The following is a 21,088-nucleotide window of genomic DNA, read 5'->3' on the forward strand; positions in this document are numbered from 1 at the left end:
TTGCTCAGATGTGTCTGATTCCTTGTGACCCCATGGACTATAGCATGGCAGCCTTTCCTGTCCTCCACTACCTCTCGGAGTTTGCTCACAGATTCGTGTCCATTGAGTTGGTGATGCTACCCAGCCATCTCATCCTCTGCTGCCCTCTTCTGCTTTTAACTTCAGTCTTTCCCAGCATTAGCATCTTTTCCAATGAGCTGGCTCTTCACATCAAGTGGCCAAAGTACTGGGGCTTCAGCTTCAGCATCAGTCCTTCCAGTGAATAATTAGGGTTGATTTCCTCTAGGATGGATTGGTTGGATCGCCTTGCAGTCCTGGGGACTCTGAACAGGCATGCTTATTCCACGTATGTTACAAGAATCAGGATCCCCACCCAGGAGGTTTCTCTCCCATAAACCTGCCACATGTGTAGGAATCACCCACTCCTCTTTGTGTTGTCCTGTGGGGACTGGAGCTTGGGTAACTGATGGAAATCGAGATTTCAGTTACTGCTATTGATGTGAGTAATACAGTCCTTAGACTCTGAACCCAGTCTCATGTCTTCTGCCAGAGTCCATGAAATGGTGCAGGCTCCAGTACTCTTGCCTGGAAAATCCTATGGACGGAGGAGCCTGGTAGGCTGCAGTCCATGGGGTTGCTAAGAGTGAGATACGACTGAGCAACTTCACTTTCACTTTTCACTTTCATGCATTGGAGAAGGAAATGGCAACCCACTCCAGTGTTTTTGCCTGGAGAATCCCAGGGATGGGGGAACCTGGTGGGCTACCGTCTATGGGGTCACACAGAGTCGGACATGACTGAAGCGACTTAGCAGCAGTAGCAGCAGCAGTTTCAAATAGAGGAAAATCAGATCTCAGCCCCTTCTTTGCAATTTTTCTTTACTTGTCATGTTATAACCATACAGAATATTTAATATTACAGTGTCTTGAAATTAGACATGCTTTTTGTTGAACAAATATTGAAAGCATAGGTGATTATCTTCCATTTTTAGATATATCCATTTTGTGTTCATAGAAGCAAAGGTATTACTTTCTTTATGACTTCTCTACTTGTTAACAGTAAGACGAAGAATGGTGTTCAGTTTGAAAGCTAGTGTTTTCAGAAACAGAACTGGAGTATAAATACATATGGTAAAGTAATTAGCCTCCAATTAAAATTAATTAATTTTAAAAATACATGTGGTGGTTGTGTCAGAAGTGCTCCTGCACCTATAACTAGTCTCTTTGTGAAACCATTTTTTTTTAAATTATGAACTTTTATTGGAGTATAGTTGTTTTACAATGCTGTGGTAGTTTCTGCTGTGCAGCAAAGTTAATCAGATATATCCCCTCTTTTTTGGACTTCCTTCCTATTCAGAGCACTGAATAGCGGTTTCCTGTGCCATACAGTAGGTATAATTATTTTATACATAGTATCGGTAGTGTGTGTGTCTATATATATACACACATACACACACACATATATATATACACACACATATATATATACACACACACTGATATATATATATATATATATATATATATATATATATATATATATATATATATCAGTTCCAGTTCTTCCCACCCCTCTTCCTCTTTGGTACCCATATGTTTGTTCTCTATGTCTCTATTTCTGCTTTGCAAACAAGATCATCTATACTGTTTGTCTAGATTCCACAGATACTCGTTAATATACGCCTTCACAGTTCTTTACAGAATCTCTCCAAGATATATTTTAGGTAGAAAAATAACATCAAAGCTAAGAACAAAGTCTGTTGCTAATTTTAAGAAAACTGATAAGTGAGTATATGTGAAGATTTAACTTTAACTTGAAGCTTGCATATTTGGCTAAGCAAAGGAAATACTGCTTTTAATTCCTTTTCAAATTTTCTCTGATACGTGTTACATGAGTTTTCCTCTTATTTTCCAACTGTTCACTGAATGCCAGTGAAAAAAGTAAAATAATTAAACATGACTTGGTTCACGCTTGCTTAAAACTTAGTGTGATTCAGTGGTGTAATGATGAGCTTAGGTTTAATTAACTCTCTTCAGAATAAATATTCCAGTCTCTTTTTATTCCTCTTACTTTGCTTAGATTGTCGAAGATACACTGGGAAATATGGATTTTACTGATGCTGTGTGTTCAGGCAGGATGGAGGAGGGTGAGAAGGTAGAGAAGGACAAGTGGCAGGGTGGGAGAATGAGGGGAAGGTGCCAAAGGGTTGAGAAACAACTGATAAGATAAGGACTTAAATGTCAGTTGAATTAAGGAATAAAAAGCATATTCAATTTTCTAATGTCAGTAGAATGGTGGGACTGAAATCGGATTGTAGATAGAAGGTGAGACTGGCAGTGGAACACTGCCTACCTGGAGCTTTAAATAAGGAACGGAGCATTGATTTGAAATAGAAACTAAGAATAGGGACTTGGGTTTAATACAGGGAGTGTTGATTAGCTTTAGTAGAGACCAGGAGACGCTTGATGAATTTCACGGTATAAGAGAAAGGTGCTAACAACGAAGCTGAGGTTGAGTCAGAGGAGAGGGAGAAAGCAGGGTTTCCAAAGAACCAGATGGCAAAGAAATTGAGACTCCCTGAAAGGAATGGACCTCGACACAGCCTCTGAGGCTGCAGGAAGGAGGCAGAGTGGATGAGGGTTCCTTAAGAGGGAGAAAGGATAGAAAGCTGGGGGATTTCATTCCTGGTCACCCTTTTGGGTACCCAAGCTGAGTGGGAGACTTGAGAGCTTGGTTGAAAGTTTAGAGGAATTGTTTAAAGGCATTAACTGAGAATTTTCGCTTCAGTAGGTGAGGATGGTAATACTGGTTTTCTGTTTTTTTGTGTCATTTTGATAACCGAATAATACGAATTAAAGTGATTTGTAACTCAGAATTTTAATTTTTTTTTTTAGGTGTTCTAGTATGGTTTGGTAAAGCTATTTTCCAGAGTAAATACCTCTATACCAATGTGAAAAGGAATGCAAGATACATTATCTAGAATGATTAAAAAGGGATATTTTGAAACTGAATGGTAGGTGAAACTTATCTATCATGGATTATGATGATAACTATAACTCCCGGGCTCTTGAGCACCAGGCCCAATACTTGTAGCGCACGGGCTTAGTTGCTCCAAGCCAGGTGGGATCTTCCCAGATCAGGGATCAAACCCACGTCTCCTGCATTGGCAGGAGGATTCTTTACCACGGAGCCACCAAGGAAGCTCCCAAACTGTTTATATTTTTATGTGAAGATATTCCTTCTCTTTGGAGCTCAGGCTAATACCACTGTTGTCATACTCTTCCCATTCTCAAAACACCTTGATTTTAATGGCTTCAAAACAAGCGAGCACGCTATTATGGCAATCTTTCCTTTCTTTCTGTTTTTTCTTTTAACTTCAAATAGCAATAGTTTATTTGTGCTCATGTGTCCATGGTTTGGGTAGGAGGGTGTGCTCAGTTGTGCTTGACTCTTTGCGACCCCATGGACTGTAGCCCACCAGGTTCTTAGTTGGTCCATGGAATTTGCTAGGCAGAATACTAGAGTGGATTGCTATTCCCTTCTCCAGGGGATCTTTCCCTACACAGGGATTGAACCTGCATCTCCTGCAATGCCTGTATCAGCAGATGAATTCTTCACCACTGAGCCACATGGGAAACCTTTGGGTGGGAGTTGGTTGACATAAACTAGTCGCACGTTTGGTTCAGATCTGCTCCACAAGTCTTGTCAATTGATGATAAAAGAGAAGAAGTCAAGCCCAGCTGTGCAGAGCATATTTAAAGCCTCTGCATAAAGATCTACTAGCATCCCATAGGCCAAGTGAGTTGTGTGTCCAAGCCAATGTCCTTTCCTCTCCATCCTCTAAACATACTGTTCAGTTAAGTTTGCCTCTCCTGTTCCAATATATATGGTTTCCATAAGAGTTACTTGTAAATGAACTGTGTCTAGTTTTTACTCCTCCTAAAATGAGTAGGGATGTCAGAACAGTGTAACAGAGTGTTATATCCTAAAAGCACCTTTGCCCTCTGGTTTTATTTCCAATTTAATTTTTCTGTCTGCTGATCTAGATTTTAATTTTTTTTAAAAGGGAGCCAATGGTGATAACTCATTTGAAAACATTTTACCTTGTCCATGAGTTACTTTTTTTTCCAATTTTCTAAATGACTTCTTGAGTTCCTAAAAAGTTTTAAAAATGAATAGTAGTGAGCTCAATTTAGTCTCCATGCCAACTACTGATAAGTATTTTTTTCTGCTGACTGATCTTTGTATTGTAGAAAATGTCTTGACTTAAAGTGCTTTACTTGCTTTCAAGAGAGTAGTTTCATTTTTTTTCCAATCAAGTGAACCAAACTGTCAACAAATTTTATTCTGTACCCGCTTTTATGAACAGCTTAGAGGAGAGGTACGCTAGGGGGTTATTGAATTAATAGAAAAGTCCTTGCTATTAGAAGATTTACATTAAAGTTGGACTGAACATATAAATGTTTATTAATTTTTGAAGTAAGTGAGAAGGAAATAAAATAATAAATTGCTACCATCTGCTTCTTTTTAGTTGGTTGAGGGTAAAATACCTCAGGAATCTCTTGATTGTAATGCTTGAAGACCTTGAGGTGATCATAGCTTTGTTTTAGCCATTGCACAGACTTCTTTAAGGAGCAATAGGAGAGATCTTTTTAAAAAAATAGATTTTTTAAAAAGATAGATTATTAAAAGTCCATGTTTCTGGTAGTGTTCACTTCTGGGCATATTTTAGAAGCTCTGTATGGGGGAACCTTCCCACAGCCCACTGGAATTTAGGAGTTGCAACAGGGCCAATGGGAAAGGCTTGGTATTTTTTCGAACAAATAAAGTGGTTTTATTTTCTAGAAAATAGGGTTTGGGGAATGGAGGTGTCCTAGGCAGAATGATTAGAAAGATAAGTCATGGAGACTCATTTTATCTGTTCCCCAGTGACTGCCCAGGCAGTGTGCTTTGTTATATGGGGGATTTCTATTGAATTTTTTTCCTATTGACTTTTTAAGATTTATTTTTGTTGGCATGCAGTTGATTTACAACATTGCATTGGTTTCTGCTGTACAGCAAAGTGAATCAGTTATACATGAGTGAGCTACCCAAGAGTATATATATGGACATATATAAACATGTATGTATGTCCATATACGTGGCCTGTATCGTGTGCTTGCCCGTTCACAGCTGTTTTACCTATGTATACATATATACATATAAATATCTCCATTGAGATCCATATATACATATCTCCATTGGCCTGATTCCTTGACACATATCTTTTATCTAAATGAGAAGGAGGTGGGTGATGGTGAGCATCGAGCTTCATTTTGTTCCTAGTAAAACTGGGGAGATGTCACTCATTCCCAGTTTCCTAGTCTGGTTACAGTGTTCTGAGATTCTTAGATTCCAGTTTGACTAAGTTCATTTCCATCAACTAAGAAATACTGTTGGTGGATAGTGAGAAATGGCAACCCACTCCAGTATTCTTGCCTGGAAAATTCCACAGACAGAGGAGCCTGGCAGGCTACAGTCCATGGGGTTGCAAAGAGCCGGATCTGACTGGGCGACTTTCACAAGACTTGAGTGGCTTCTTGAGATGAAGAGACGCTCTTGAATAAAATACCCCTACACAGAGCAGCAAGCCAAGGAAGAAACTAAAGGAACTGAGGGTACATTTTATTTTATTTTTTTAATTACAGAAGGAAATGAGGGAATCTTGGTAAAGGTTTCTGATGAAAAAGCTCTTAGAACTGGAGCTCGAGGAATAGAGAACTGAAAGTTTCTATCATCTGGTCCAGTAATCTTTCTTTCTCGTTCCCTTCTCAAGACACCTGAGAAATATAGTACATCCTCTAATGATGGGGTAGGGTGGGAACACCAGCTTCTTGATAAACGTGGATAAGACAGAGCAGGGGAGATAATTCTAATAATTCCCCATTAGAGACACTTGGGCTTCCCTGTTGGCTCAACTGATAAAGAAACTGCCTGCAATGCAGGAGACCCTAGTTCAGTTCCTGGGTTGGGAAGATTCCCCGGAGAAGGGATAGGCTACCCACTCCAATATTTTTGGGCTTCCCTGATGGCTCAGCTGGTAAGGAATCCACCTGCAATGCGGGAGACCTGGATTTGATCCCTGGGTTGGGAAGATCCCCTGGAGAAGGGAACAACTACCCACTCCAGTATTCTGGCCTGGAGAATTCCATGGACTGTATTGTCCATGGGGTCGCAAAGACTCAGACACGACTGGACTGAGCGACTTTCACTTTAAAGACACATACCCTGCATCCCTTGAGAAATACTGTATTTATGTACATGTTTAAGTTACCAGACCACAAAGAACAAATGAGTCCTAAAATGTTAGAATATTAACTCACCTGGTGAAGATCAGAAGACCGACTATGGCAGAATATATATGAGCACCTAGGTTTCCCGAATTTCCAAGCTAGTGCTTGTGTCTGAGTGTCTTGTATAATTTTTGAATATGATGTATAATTATATGTTTGTGAATTTACTACCCATGATTCTGCCAAAATATTGTGTATTGTTTCCTATAGTTTATATTTTCTGTTTCACAATGTATAATTATTTCAGGTTACCAGAATTCTAATGTTAAATCCCTGAATTTTAGCAGTATTCAACCCAAACCCACTTTAAAAATAAACTTATCAGGGTAATGTACAGTATTTTAGTGGGTGCTTTGAGTAACAAGTAGGATTTTGTTTCATGATATTGTCAGTAGCAAACAGATTCAGTAACAATATCCGCCACCACTCCCCTGATTTAATATGTTGAATGCACTGTTTGAAGGGACTAACTTGGTTTATTGTAACAAAAAACAAGATAACTGAGGCTGTAGTATGGAGTTTTCAAGGTGAAAGGAATCTTGGGGGTGATTTCAGTCCAATCTCTTAACTTTGCGGATCAGCACAGTGAGGTCTAGAGAAATCAGATAACTAGACTCCTGAATTCTTTAATCTGCCAGCCTTAGCATTGTTTAATTTTCAGTAGTAAAGTCTGATGATTTTGCTGTTAGGATTCTTTCAACAAGTATTGAGGAATGCAGTTCTGAGCATGTGAGTTAGGAAAGGAAACATCAGACTAAACTGGTGTCATCAAGCCACTGATCCTCACTGACACCACTGTTCCTGGAGCAAAAAGCTGCTCCCATGTTGTTGTTGTTCAGTTGCTCAGTCATGTCTTACTGTGACCCCATGGACTGCAGCGTGCCAGGCTTCCCTGTCCTTCACTGTCTCCCTGAGTTTGCTCAAACTCCTGTCCAGTGAGTCAGTGATGCCATGCAACCACCTCATCCTCTGAGCCCTGTTCTCTTCTCGCCCTCAGTCTTTCCCAGCATCAGGGTCTTTTCCAATGAGTCAGTTCTTCACATCAGGTGGCCAAAGTCTTGGAGCTTCAGCTTCAGCACCTGTCCTTCCAGTGAGTAATCAGAGTTGATTTCCTTTAGGATGGACTGGTTTGACCGCTCATGTTTACTGCATTGCAATTAGATGGATAATGTTGATTGTAACAGGAAAAACACAACTTTTCAGCTAAGTGAGCTAATTATACTTTGTTCCTCTTATTTGTAAAACAAGGAAACAAAATCTATCTCACTGGCTCCTTATGGAAGCCAAAGAGACTAGCCTGCATAAAGTACTTATCACTCTACCTGGAAACCAGTACTTATTAGTTTTCCTTTCCTCTCCTCTTTTCCACTTTCCTAATCCAGGTCATGTGTGGATTAGTGTCCAGGCAAGACTAGAGAGCAGATCTTTCCATTGCTGGGGCAAAGTTCCCTTCTACGCAGAATCCTTCCATTCTTCACATAGAAGTGGGCAATAACTATCTAAGAAGTCTTTTTTTTTTTAAATAAAGAAACAGGGAGGGACTGGTGCCGCTGTCTTGAAAATAGTCATTTCTATTACAAACCATGAAATAATTGTAAAATTAGCCAAGGGATCCTTTTCTTAGAATTTAGATGTGGAAAGAACAGGAGAAAAATTGAGTGTGTCTATATTAAATAAGCTTGTTTGAATCCACTGGACATTAGTGGATTAGGATACAATGCTGGTCTTGGAAGTTTACCTATTTGACCAAAGCAAGTAGATCTGTGGGCTTTCCAGGTGGCTCAGTGTAAAGAATCTGCCTGCCAATGCAGGAGATGAGGGGTCGATCCCTGGGTCAAGAATATCTCCTGGAGAAGGAAATGGCAACCTACTTCAGCATTCTTGCCTGGGAAATTCCATGGACAGAGGAACCTAGTGGGCTATGGTCGATGAGGTTGCAAAGAGCCAGACACAACTTGGCAACTAAGCATCAAGAAGTTAGATTTGCAGGGCCAACTGAGTTCTCAGATTAAAACAGTCTATTTCAAGGTTACTGTGTGGCTCTAGCAGTGTATCTGACATGCATAGAGAATAATTTTTTAACATCTATCCTCCTATAGATGAATAATTATTTTCAGTGGTAATGATGGTATAGTAATTAATAATCAAGATTTATTTCCAGCTTTATTAAGATACAGTTGACATGGCATTGTGTAAGCTTAAAGTGTGCAGCGTAATAATTTACATATAAATAATAGCCACAATAACTTTGGTTAACATCTGTCATCTCATAGAAACACAAAGAAAGAAGGGAATGTTGTTTTCTCTTTGTCATGAGAACTCTTAGGATTGACTTCCTTAACCTTTGAATATACTGTACAGCAGGGTCCCCAACCTCCAGAATTTAATGCTTGATAATCTGAAGTTGACCTGATGTAATAATAATAGAAATAAAGTGCACAATAAATGTGATGAGCTTGAATTATCCTGAAAACATTCCCTGCCCTGGTCAGTGGAAAAATTATCTTCCGCAAAATTGATACCTAGTGCCAAAAAGGTTGAGGACCACTGCTTCATTGTGTGTGTGTGTGTGTGTGTGTGCGCGCGTGTGCACGAGCACTTAGTCACTCAGTCGTGTCCGACTCTCTGCAATCCCATGGACTGTAGCCACCAGGCTCCTCTGTCCATGGGGATTCTCTAGGCAAGAATACTGGAGGGGATTTCTGTTTCCCTTCTCCAGGGGATCTTCCCAACCCAGGGACTGAACCTGGGTCTCCTGCACTGGAGGCAGATTCTTTACCATCTGAGCCACCAGGGAAGCCCAATGTATGTTAACTATGGTCATCGTGTTGTACATGACAGACTGGTACTTATTCATCATACTACTGGAAGTCTGTACCTGCATCCAATTCTCTGTCCCCACCCTGTTAAGTACAAACCTCTTTTTTTTTTTTTTGTACGAGTTTGGTTTTTAGCTTGTTTGTTTGCTTGGCTTGTTATTTTCAGATTCCATGTGTAAGTGAAATTACGCACTATTTCTCTTTCTCCATCTGACTTATTTCACTTTGCATTTTGCCTTCATGTTGCTCCAAATGCCAGGATCACCTTCTTTCTCATGGCTGAGTAGTAGTCCATTCCACCTCTGTGCCCCTAGCCCAAGGAGACTGGGACCAGGACCTTCTACCACGAAGATCTCCCCATGTCTTCCAGAGCTTGCTGTGGCTTTCCGCCTAGTCTGGGGTGGTGCAAATGTCCTGGGACTAGGGGTGATCAGGGACTTCAATTGTGGGAGGAGTAGGGGAGAAGAGGGGCTAGCAGAGCTGTGGAAGCACACACGTGGACCTGGGCCGGGCTGTCCGTGGGGATTCTCAGGCCCTCCTAGTATAGCATAGAAATGGGGAGGGGGCAGCTGCTCTCAGCTCTAGCCATTTATTTTCATATCTAAGAGGGAATAAAAAGACCACATCTTATACGTGAATATGTAGTTCAGTTCAGTGGCTAAGTCGTGTCTGACTCTTTGTGACCCCATGGACTGCACCATGCCAGGCTTCCCTGTCCTTTACCATCTCCTGGATTTTGCTCAAACTCATATCCATTGAGTCAGTGATGCCGTTTAACCATCTCCTTCTCTGTCATCCCCTTCTTGTGTCTTCAGTCTTTCCCAGTACCAGGGCCTTTTCCAATGAGTCGGTTCTTTGCATCAGGTGGCCAAAGTATTGGAGCTTCAGCTTCAGCACCAGTTCTTCCAATGAATATTCAGGGTTAATTTCCTTTAGGATTGATGGTTTGATCTCCTTGCCGTCCAAGGGACTCTCAAGAGCCTTCTCCAGCATCACAGTTTGAAAGATAAATTCTTCTGCACCCAGCCTTCTTTATGGTCCTACTCTCACATCCTTATGTGACTGTTACAGAAACCATAGCTTTAATTCAATGGACCTTTATTGGCAAAGTGATGTCTCTGCTTTTAAATATTCCATCTAGGTAGGAAAGAGGGTAATCAGGATCTATTACTTGCAACTCTTGAGGATTAAATTATGCCCCAGTAAAGGATGGGTGAAATCCCCCCACCTGGTGACTTGAATGTGACATTTGGGAAGACAGTCTCTGAAGATGTAATTAAGATGAGGTCCTCCGGAAGTCTGATGGACTCTAAATCCAGTGACCCATGTACTTATAAGGAGAAAGATTTGAAGACACAGACACGCAGAGGAAAAACCACATGAAGAGAGAAGCAGAGCAAGGAAAGCTTGCTCAGACAAGAAGCACCAGGACTGCAGGCAGCCACCAGTAGGTGGGAGACGGGAACGGGAGCGTGTCTCTGGCAGAGCCTCTAGAAGGAATCAGGCCGTTGGCACCTTCATGTCAGTTTGCAGGTGCTAGAGCGAGGAAATTTTTGTTGTTTTAAGCCTTTCAGTTTATGGTACTTTGGATGACTGCTACATCAAACTAGTACACAGTGGAGCAGGTGTTTTGCCAAACGGGATGTTCGGCGAAGCCACGTTGTTGACACTACAATGGAGATTACCTTGCTTTGATACTACAGCAGCCTCATTCCCTGAGGTTGGCCAAAGTTCTTTTCAACCTTGGGTAAAGAGGATCTTCCCTGGTGGCTCACGGTGAAGAATCTGCCTGCAACACAGGAGACCCAGGTTGGGAAGATCCCCGGAGAAGGAAATGGTTACCCACTCCAGTATTCTTGCCTGGAGAATTCCAGGGACAGAGAGCCTACTGGGCTACAGTCCAGGGGGTCGCAAAGAGTCGGACACGACTGAGTGACACTTTCCCTTTCAAAGAGTAGGACTTATTTAAAGATTCTTTTCTTTCTAAAAACATTGTGCACTTATCTCCTGATAAAGTTATATAGGCTATTCCTTGGTAATTTTTGACAGTAAAAAAAGAAAAAAAAAGTCTACTCCTATGCGCTTTCCTAAATGGAGGAAAGCGAATCAAGAAGACCCTACTGGGCATGAAGTTTAGATAAAACATAAAAACAGCTGACCTTGGCTGTCATCTTTGCCTGCAGTCAGATCCTTAAGGAAAAGGTGAAAACACATTAGCTGGCAGTGTGTGCTTAAGATGTTAACATAAGATGTGAGGAAAAGGGGACCCCTAATAAAAAAATTGTGTAATCTAAATAAAGTTAAATAGCTTGAAAACACCTCTGATGGGCTTCGGTGTGCTGGTATATATCATGAGACTCTAAGAGAAGAATATAGCATGTCTCTTTCCATGTTTATTTTATCATAGAGCCTTTTATGGAAGAAGTTTCTGAAACTGCACCTCCATGTACTAATAACTTTGGGGTATAAGCACCTAAAATATAGCTTCTACTGATGCTTTATGGAGTCATTGTGAGATGAATGAGCCTTTTAGTATCATCTGTACATTTTCCTAATGTTTCCTCTATTTTTCCAAGTCTTCTCCATTTTAAAAAGTCTGTAACTTTTGACTCACAAACCGTTACTCACCTCTGTCATATATACCTGGTTTGGAGTTTAAGATCTTCCATCCAATATAAAAGATGTATTCTTTTTCTAGATGCTTCCTTTTCTTCTAAATCATTCTTATTTTCTTCCTAGTTGCTTTGGGGCTTTCGTTATTGGGATGAACCATAAAAAAATAGCTGACATTTACATAGAAGTGGCTGTTTCTTTGCTGTATGAAACAGGGAGCTCAAACCTGTTGCTCTGTGACAACCTAGAGGGGTGGGATGGGGTGAGAGGGAGATTCTAGAGAGGGGGGACCTATGTGTACCTACGAGTGATCCATGTTGGTGTATGGCAGAAAGCAACACAATATTGTAAAGCACTTATCCTTCAATTAAAAATAAATAAATTTATTTTAAAAGTGCTATTTCACATTGTTTAACCTAATACACCAATATTATTAAAGAATCGTTACAGTGACCGAGATTCTTAATTCACCGAAAGAGGTTTAGCCACTTTAAGAATTTGGCTCAAAAAAAAAAAAAAGAATTTGGCTCAATACGTTCATAAATAGACTGGATGGTTGGCGGGAGAGATCACTTATGCTTGTCAGTGATACCAAGTTGGCTGAGATTGACAGCATCGTGTAGGAGCAGACAGGGATGCAAGATGATACAGTCAGTTTGACAAAGTAACATGCACTGGATAAAATGAATTGCAATTAAGGTGCAGGCAAGGTGTTGTTTGTAAAACAGAATAATTAATTTGAAAAATGCAACAGGAATAGAAACCCTTACATAGACTGGGCCACATGCAGAGGAGTTTTAAAGTCAGAGCCGATCAGAGACCCAGGCTCTGCCCAACATGCCCACATGGCATGCCTTTGAGCCATCCACTCTGACTGACCATCTGGACCTCATCATGTGGGTTTTGGCCGCCACCTTGAATGACTGTTGGCCTCAGATCTATGATTCCGTTTCACTGTGGCCTATGAGAAATTCATAGTGCCTAAAATAGGCACTAAGACATAGCACTGTCATCTTGAATAATATACAAATACCCTCTCCCTGGCTCAGATGGTAGAGTCTGCCTGCAGTGCCGGAGACCAGGGTTCGATCCCTGGGTCAGGAAGATCCCCTGGAGAAGGAAATGGCAACCCACTCCAGCATTCTTGCCTGAAGAATTCCATGGACAGAGGAGCCTGGTGGGCTACAGTCCATGTGGTCACAAAGAGTTGGACAAGACTGAGTGACCAGCACCTTCTTCTTCATTCTCCCTACAACCCATTCAAACTCTGCTCACCTTTCAAAGCCCAGTTAAAGGTCAAAGAAGTCCAGAAAGTCTTTCTCCTCTTCTGTAGGTCGTAGACTGCATCCTTCAACTTCATACAACAAACAGTTCTGGCTGAACATAACACAATCCTCTTTACATATTAACCTTGACTTTGCAGTTTGTGAATCCCTTGAGGACAAAGACCAAGGATTGTATGTGTTTTGCACTTCTGTCTAATATGCAGTCAATAAAAACATTAGCTGGCTCCTTCAAACAAGTCTCGATAAAAGTAATGACTGCAAAAATAAAAAAAGCAAAATGTTGATTTGAGAGAATGAAAGGTTGAGAGACTTTTGTGAAGGTGGATGGCTATGACTCTTATCCTTTTGACTCCTGAACCAAATTTTCTATCAGGAAACAAAATGTGTACTTATTTTTCATGTTAATCTTATTCCAAAGTGGGAAAATTATAAATATATAGAGATATATATTTAATATGAAGTCGCTCAGTCGTGTCCGACTCTGCGACCCCATAGACTGTAGCCTACCAGGCTTCTCCGTCCATGGGATTCTCCAGGCAAGAATACTGAAGTGGGTTACCATTTCCTTCTCCAGGGGATCTTCCTGACCCAGGGATTGAACCCGGGTCTCCTGCATTGGAGGCAGACGCTTTAACCTCTGAGCTGCCAGGGAAGATATACAATTTTATTGCATATGAAATTCAAATAAACATAAGGCCAATGTTTAGTAGAATTTTATCTAAGATTCCTTACTTAGAGTTTGTGGTTTTGTGTGTTATAAAATGCAGCTAAATGGAAACAATTTTTATTGGGTTTTTGTGTCTTAAATGCGCAAGTGCCTGGTGGACTTTTTTTGGTGCTAAATTTTCTGATCATGTGTTTTTTAGACCTATGGTTAATTATCTAGCCTAATGTCTCTATGAGTTAATGTTTTTAGAATGAGTTATCAAAGTTGATTTTGGAAATAAAGCCCACATAGTCCATTGTATGGAGTATAAATAGTGTTCTATGCCCCCTCTCCCCCGCCAGCTGCTGTCATATACTTGTGTTTGAATTTATTACCGTTCATTCCTGAGCCAGCATCACTCTTGAGATTCTTTGGAGAACAATCTAACTCTAACTGGATGTTGTTAAATTCTCAGGCCACGGTAAGTGTGACTGTGGCAGATGCAAGTGTGATGAAGGATGGTTTGGTGACGCTTGCCAGTACCCAACCAACTGTGACCTGACCAAGAAAAAGAGTAACCAGATGTGCAAGAATTCTCAAGACATCATCTGCTCTAATGCAGGTAAGAATTCTGTCCCCAGAGCATCCTCAAATGAAATCATCAAAGTTGGGTTCTTAATGGAAATATGTAGGCGTCGAGAAATGTTGAACCTTGGAGTGAGACTGCTTTTGAGTGTATTTTTTTTTTTTGAAATGAAATTCAGATAAATCAATTGGGAAAAATGTCATCTTGCTGAGACTGGCAAGTCTGATGCTCTCCAGCTGTTCCACATGCCTCCTTCAAGCAGGATATTTTCTGGAATAAAAACCCCTGACAGCATTTTATGTCAACTGTGAGCCATATTTTCAAATGCTGGATTAATTCTTTTAAAAAGGATTTGTATAAACTGAATTAATTGTTCTCTGTTATAGATCAAGGGGGCTTTGAATTCATATGTTACCATCAGATAGAACTAAACTTTTCAAATTTGATGGAGGTTTCAGGTGCCCTGGATGTGAAACCCATTGAAGAAGATAGTTACAACAAGAGTTTTATTTAACTGAAGTATTTTTCTATCTTGTAGATGTCATTTCAAACTATATTTTTTAGAAATGTACAGAGGAGCTGTTAAAATTAATTACCCAAATCATATAAAACTCAACAACTATGGTTTGGGTTTTAATGATGTATAGCCAATATTAATATTTTTTTGACAGTTGAGCACATAAAAGCTCAAAGTCAGTTTATATTCTCAACCCTGGTTGAAACTGGGAATGCTCCTGTCCTCACTGGAGGCTCTGATTTCATTGCTTTGGCGTCTGCTATGAACTGTAGTGGGTTTTTAAAGTTCTCTGGGTAGTTCTTCAGCACAGTGGTCCCCAACCTTTTTGTCACCAGGGACAAGTTTCATTTTTTCCAAGGACTGACAGTGGGAGGGATGGTTTAGGGATGATTCAAGGACATTGCATTTATTGTGCATTTTATTTCTATTATTATTACATCAGCTCCGTCTCAGATCATCAGGCATTAGATCCCGGAGGTTGGGCACCCCTTCTTAAGTAGGTCTGGGGGTATGAGTTCTTGCTTTGTGTGCTCCAGGCCAGGGTTTGACGACACGTGAATACCTGCCCTCCTGAAGTTCCTGTGATTGGGGGACTCCTTTTGCAATCACAGCTGGGACCTTTTCACAGTCTTTGAGAGGAATTGCTCTGTGTAGATTCAGGGCAGTAGGCTGTTTTGTTAATAGTAATCAGGGCTATTTCCAAGGGAAGTTGTGACTGATGCAGCCAGGAACCAGGACGGAAGTCCTGACAGTCAGGTGTTAGCTGTCACTCTCCTGGCTTCTCTCCAGCACTTCCTTCTTTTCTTTCTTCTTAGTAAAATGTTTTTACTTCCAGTTCACAATACCCACCCTCCAAACACACACACACGCGCACACACACACACACACACACTCTCTCTCTCTCTCTCTCTCTCTCTCCCTCTCTCTCAACTCCATGCTTTCTAAACTTCTTTCAGTAATAAGTTTTGAAATCAATTTCAGTTTTGTTTTTTTGCAGTCTATTTTTGGATTGATTGATGTTCAAATCCAGTGTTTTTTCTTTTTAATAATAATACATTTAAAAATTATTAAAAATTTAATAATACATTTTAGCCACCTAAGAATTAGTTTAACTCTTTCTTTTAACTAAGAATTATTTAGCTATTTAATAGTAAAAGTTTTTAACTACCATGTAATCTAAACATGTGATTCACTCCATCATCATCTCAACACATCCAAAAGGAGAAAATTTACAGAACTGTTTTACGATGAAACACATAGGATAAGGTATAAAATGCATTTCTAAGATATTTTTACCTCTATTTTTTAACATGGATATAGTATTTTTATGTAATCTACTGTGCATATTCCAGTTTCGCCAACTGACCCAGCAATGCCTTGTGTAGCATCGCCCCCACCTCTGTTCCAGTCTAGGGGCAGTGTCACGTCTGGTTGTCATAGATCTTCAGACTCCTTTAATGTGTCTTTAGACAATGTTCACAGACAGCACAATCTTTTTTACTCTCACACTCTCCTCTCAGTTTCTTAGCCTTTCAAGTTGACTTTGGGGATCTTGTCCTCACATGTCTTTCTTTAATGCCTACTTCTACCAGCCTAGTTCAGGCCCACTGCCCACAAGTTGTGTTAGTCTGAGTCCCTTGGACAACGAGGAGATCAAACAAGTCAATTCCAGAGGAAATAAACCCTGAATATTCATTGGAAGGAATGATGCTGAAGCTGAAGCTCTAATACTTTGGCCACCTGATGGGAAGAGCTAACTCACTGGAAAAGACCCTGATGCTGGGAAAGGTTAAAGGCAAAAGGAGAAGGGAGCAGCAGAGGATGAGATGGTTGGATGGCATCACTAACTCAATGGACTTGAATTTGAGTAAATGTTGGGAAATAGTGAAGGACAGAGGAGCCTGGCATGTTACAGTCCATGGCATGCTACAGTCCATTGGGGTTGCAGAGTTGGGCATGACTGAGTGACTGAACTGAACTGAAGATGTTACTAAGAGTTGGATACGACTTAGCAACAGACAACAGCAACAACTGAGTTGCTATTACTGATCTTTCCCCCTCATACCGCAGTGTGGTTTTCAGGAAGCAGCTTGGAGCAGAAAGGGAAGAGGAGCTGTATGGAGTGAGGAAGAAGACTGAAGGGCAGGGGGAGAGGGAGATGGAGCTGGGGACCAAAGGAGTCCCAGAAGGTGGCTCCAGAGGGGCGCAGAATGGCAAGGCATAGTCTGCAGAGCCGAGCCAGAGCAGAACGAGTCTCCGGCACCATCACATCAGGGATATAGGCTGGTGTACAAGACAGGGAGTCATCCTAGAAAGAGCCAGCTATATTAGGCAGAATGAAAAGTCAGAACTAAAATAATCTAGCATGAGACAGAAGACCAATTCTAGAGACTGAGCTAATTGGCAATCAAGAAAGAGCCACGGTTTGACACAGCATGAGCGCACGAGTCTGGCGCGTCTGCCGGGGCTTCCATATGCCGTTTCTTGGAGGCTCAGTTGTGAATTCCACTTGATGAGTAAGACAGGAAGGCTCTGAACTGTTGTAAACTTCCTGCGTCACCCAGGGATGGTTCAGATGTGTGGATTGCAGGGAGCCAGCCTGTGGGGGACGTCAGGGAGGATTTGTAGAATTCAAAGCAGAGACTATGCCTTCTCATCTTCCCTGAAAACAATGACGGCATCGTAACCCTCATGATGGTACACCTCTCTCCCCAGCCGGGAAGTGCTCCTGGTATTCCATGAGATACATTCTAAAATTCTTGACCAATATTCTGGATCCCATACTTAACAGACACTTTTCTCCAAACTCAAGTCGGAGTCTTCACTGTTGTTTGATTCTTCATCCTATTCCTTAGCTCAGACTCTTTCTTCAGCATCACAAGGCTTTTCTCCATCTCCTCTTCTTGAAATTCTATCTGTATACCAAGTGCCAACTCAAAACTTACTCCCTTGCTGTGCCTTTCCTCCTTCACGGAGCCAGCCTGAGGTCCATGCTATCTTCACAGCATTTGTCACAGATCTGTTGCAAATGCCTTTGAGTCATCTGGTTTCATATATCCATTGTGTAATAAGTATCAATCATCTGGCACATTCTTCCTGATCTATGATTTACTTCGTTTTAATTTTATTCCTCTTATTATCTCCTATAGCACCTACAACTTCACCAGTGTTATAATAAGAAATGAGAAAATGTAATGAATAGAGATGTGAATGGTTGAAAGACAACATGAATAAATGTGAAAATGAAAAAGAACGGTGATAATTAGAAAAAAAAGAGATGAGACAGTCCCATGAATTGTAGCATTAGATTCGAAATGAACTTTTATAAATCAAAATAGTTTTCAGGGGAAAAAAAACCCAAGAAAATGAAATGTAATAAAAGTAAAATTCACACAGGCATTCTCAAGGAAGAAAAATAACAAGCTCAGGTTCTGTGAAATTACCATTTATTTGTGACTGTGAGAGAAAGAAGTGACCCGTGTAACAGAATCACACAGAGGGTTGAAAACCTGGAAACAGTGGGGTCTATAAATATAAAATGTGTCTGGAGAAAATATTTGGGAATATGACTAATGTACTCGAAGTCTTAATGGGAGAAGACAAAGAACCCAGCATTTTCTGGAAGTCTACAATGTGCTAGACACAATAGAGTTTTTAGAAAGATGACAGGGTGATATATTTATCGCTTGTTCTTCAAAGTAGCTCTATGAAGTAGACATTATTTGCAGATAAGGAATTTGAGAGTTAGGAATAAAAATAATGACCTCAAAAGTGTATAGCTAGAGGGGATTAAGACCTGGATTTAGCTTCAGATCTTCCTTAGTCCAAAATCCATGTTCCTTCTGGTTCAACACATAGAGAATTTCCAATATTCAGTAGCTCAATTCAAATTTCAATATCTTTAGTTCCTTTCCATCCTTTACCTCTCAAAACCAGTCACCGAGTCATCTTTTCTTTCTCCTGAAAATATCCCCATGTGTATTTCCTTTTTTCTAAACTCATGACCATAACCTGGGTCAGCCTCTATCTTCTTTCCTGCAGACTGATGGACCAACATCCCTTCAAATCCATTTTGCCTCATTTCAATGCATTCGCCATGTGACAACCAGAATAACCTGGTGAAAATGAGTCATGATCACATGACTCCCTTGTTGAAATATTTCAATGGCTTCTCATTATTCTTGGATGAAAGTTGGAAATCTTTAATGTGACCTCTTTGTTGTTGTTCAGTTGCTAAATCTTGTCTGACTCCTTGCAACCCCATGGACTGCAGCACACTAGGCTCCCCGTCCTTCACTATCTCCTGGAGTTGGCTCAAATTCGTGTCCATTGAGTTGGTGATACTATCTAACCATCTCATCCTCTGCCACCCCCCTTCTCCTTTTGCTTTCAATCTTTCCCAGCATCAGGGTCTTTTCCAATGAGTCAGCTCTTCCCATCAGGTGGCCAAAGTATTGGAGCTTCAGTATCAGTCCTTCCAATGAATAGTCAGGGTTGATTTCCTTTAGGATTGACTGATTTGATCTCCTTGCGGTCCAAGGGACTCTCAAGAGTCTTCTCCAACACCACAGTTTGAAAGCATCAATTCTTCAGTGCTCAGCCTTTTAGATTTCCATAAACTTCACCATTAGTGGCCTTTTTTTCCATTCACGGCGCCCTCTGCTTTATTTTCCACTATACACCAGCTGTCTTTTTTCCCCTGTTATTTCCTCTTTTACTGCAGAGCTTTTGCTTTTGTCTCTTGCTGGAAGTGGGCTTCTTCACCATCTCACTTCTCTTAGCTGTTATTTTTTCTTGGTTTTCAGTTCTCAGTTTAAGAGCCATTTCCCAGGGACCCTTTGACCACCAGGGATAAATCCCCTTACTGTGAGTTTCTGCAACACTCTGCACTTCTCCATTTATTTTATCACTTTGGTTTTTACTCATATAAAGCTTTAAGAGGAGGTTATGGCTAAATCGATCACCTGTTGCATTTCCAGAGACTAGGATGAGCTCTAGCAAATGACAAAGTCTCAGTTACTCTGTGGTGATGGATGTAATATCAATTAAAGATTAAGACATAAGCATTAAAAAAGAAGCTACTCAAGTGGACATGCTACTTCTCAGTATCTTTTGAACGCTGTTTTATTGTCAGTGAACTCACTCTCAGGGGTTGTAGTCAAATCCTTTTACACTTGACTGGGTATGTGGAGAGCGGTAGACCAGATGGCTCTGGTGCCTCTGTTTCACCCTGAGCTGTCCTGAGAGTCTGGTGAGGCTCTAGGACTCCAGGCGTAAGGAAAACCCACTCTGGGCCCTTTGTCGTAGGGACCTGGGTATCACTTTAACACTACAGCTATGAAGGTTTTAGGAACATTTGAGTTTTTTCATTTATTTAAATTTAATAATGAATGCCACAAACATTTATTATATAAATAATAAGCTCAAATATTGCACAAAGCATTGTATAAATAACTGGTGAGGAAGATAAGCAAGGTTACTTTTCTCACAAAGCTTAGCATTTTCTGCTTTAGTTCACTCAGACCCAGGTGTAATCAGAAGATATTCATTCATGCATTGATTGGATGGACATTTGTAATGTAACTCTGCTCTTAGGGAGTTCAGATTTACATTCATGGAACTATTAGAGGTCAATCATAATAGCTGTGTGCTATAAAATGTGACTAATGGGCTACAATAATCTCAAAAAAGAATGTCATTATCCATCTCATCATACCCACAGTAAAACCTAATAGGAATATAAAATTGATTGGAATTGTCTTTATCCATGAAAGAGAGGTTAAAATTCATTAATTATAATTTATGTGCATTTAACAAATAATTTTTGCTTTGTTTTAAATGGTCTAGGTACATGTCACTGTGGCAGGTGTAAATGTGATAATTCAGATGGAAATGGGCTTGTTTATGGTAAATTTTGTGAGTGTGATGACAGAGAATGCATAGACGATGAAACAGAAGAAATCTGTGGAGGTATGTATATTAACTTTGCAAAAAAACGATGTAAGTACTTGATTTTGTCACCTGTTTCACTGAACTTTTATCTCTATGAGTTTATGTACTAGGTTTACTCATTTAAGCTGAACCTGTGTTTATTTGGAAAATACTTCATATAAGGAAATATAGACTAAGGCATTCAGAGCAGATTAATAAAGCTTTGTTGCTATCGTTCAGTCACCCAGTTGTGTCTGACTCTCTGCGACCCTGTGGACTGCCGCACGCCAGGCCTCCCTGTCCTTCACCAGCTCCCAGAGTTTGCTCAAACTCGTGTCCATTGAGTTGGTGATGTCAT

General features: G+C 40.5%; 1 protein-coding gene across 1 annotated transcript in view; it reads left to right on the top strand.

Moving 5' to 3' along the window:
• The window catches only part of ITGBL1 (integrin subunit beta like 1), a 225,548-nt gene that overhangs the window by 81,224 nt on the left and 123,236 nt on the right, over positions 1-21,088 (top strand). Inside the window, exons 3-4 of the mRNA XM_069602441.1 lie at positions 14,172-14,318; positions 20,647-20,769. Coding sequence (XP_069458542.1) covers positions 14,172-14,318; positions 20,647-20,769 — 270 coding nt within the window. The remainder of the gene's footprint in view (positions 1-14,171; positions 14,319-20,646; positions 20,770-21,088) is intronic.

Source organism: Ovis canadensis, chromosome 10 (genome assembly GCF_042477335.2).
Source record: "Ovis canadensis isolate MfBH-ARS-UI-01 breed Bighorn chromosome 10, ARS-UI_OviCan_v2, whole genome shotgun sequence".
Classification (NCBI taxonomy): Eukaryota; Metazoa; Chordata; class Mammalia; order Artiodactyla; family Bovidae; genus Ovis; species Ovis canadensis.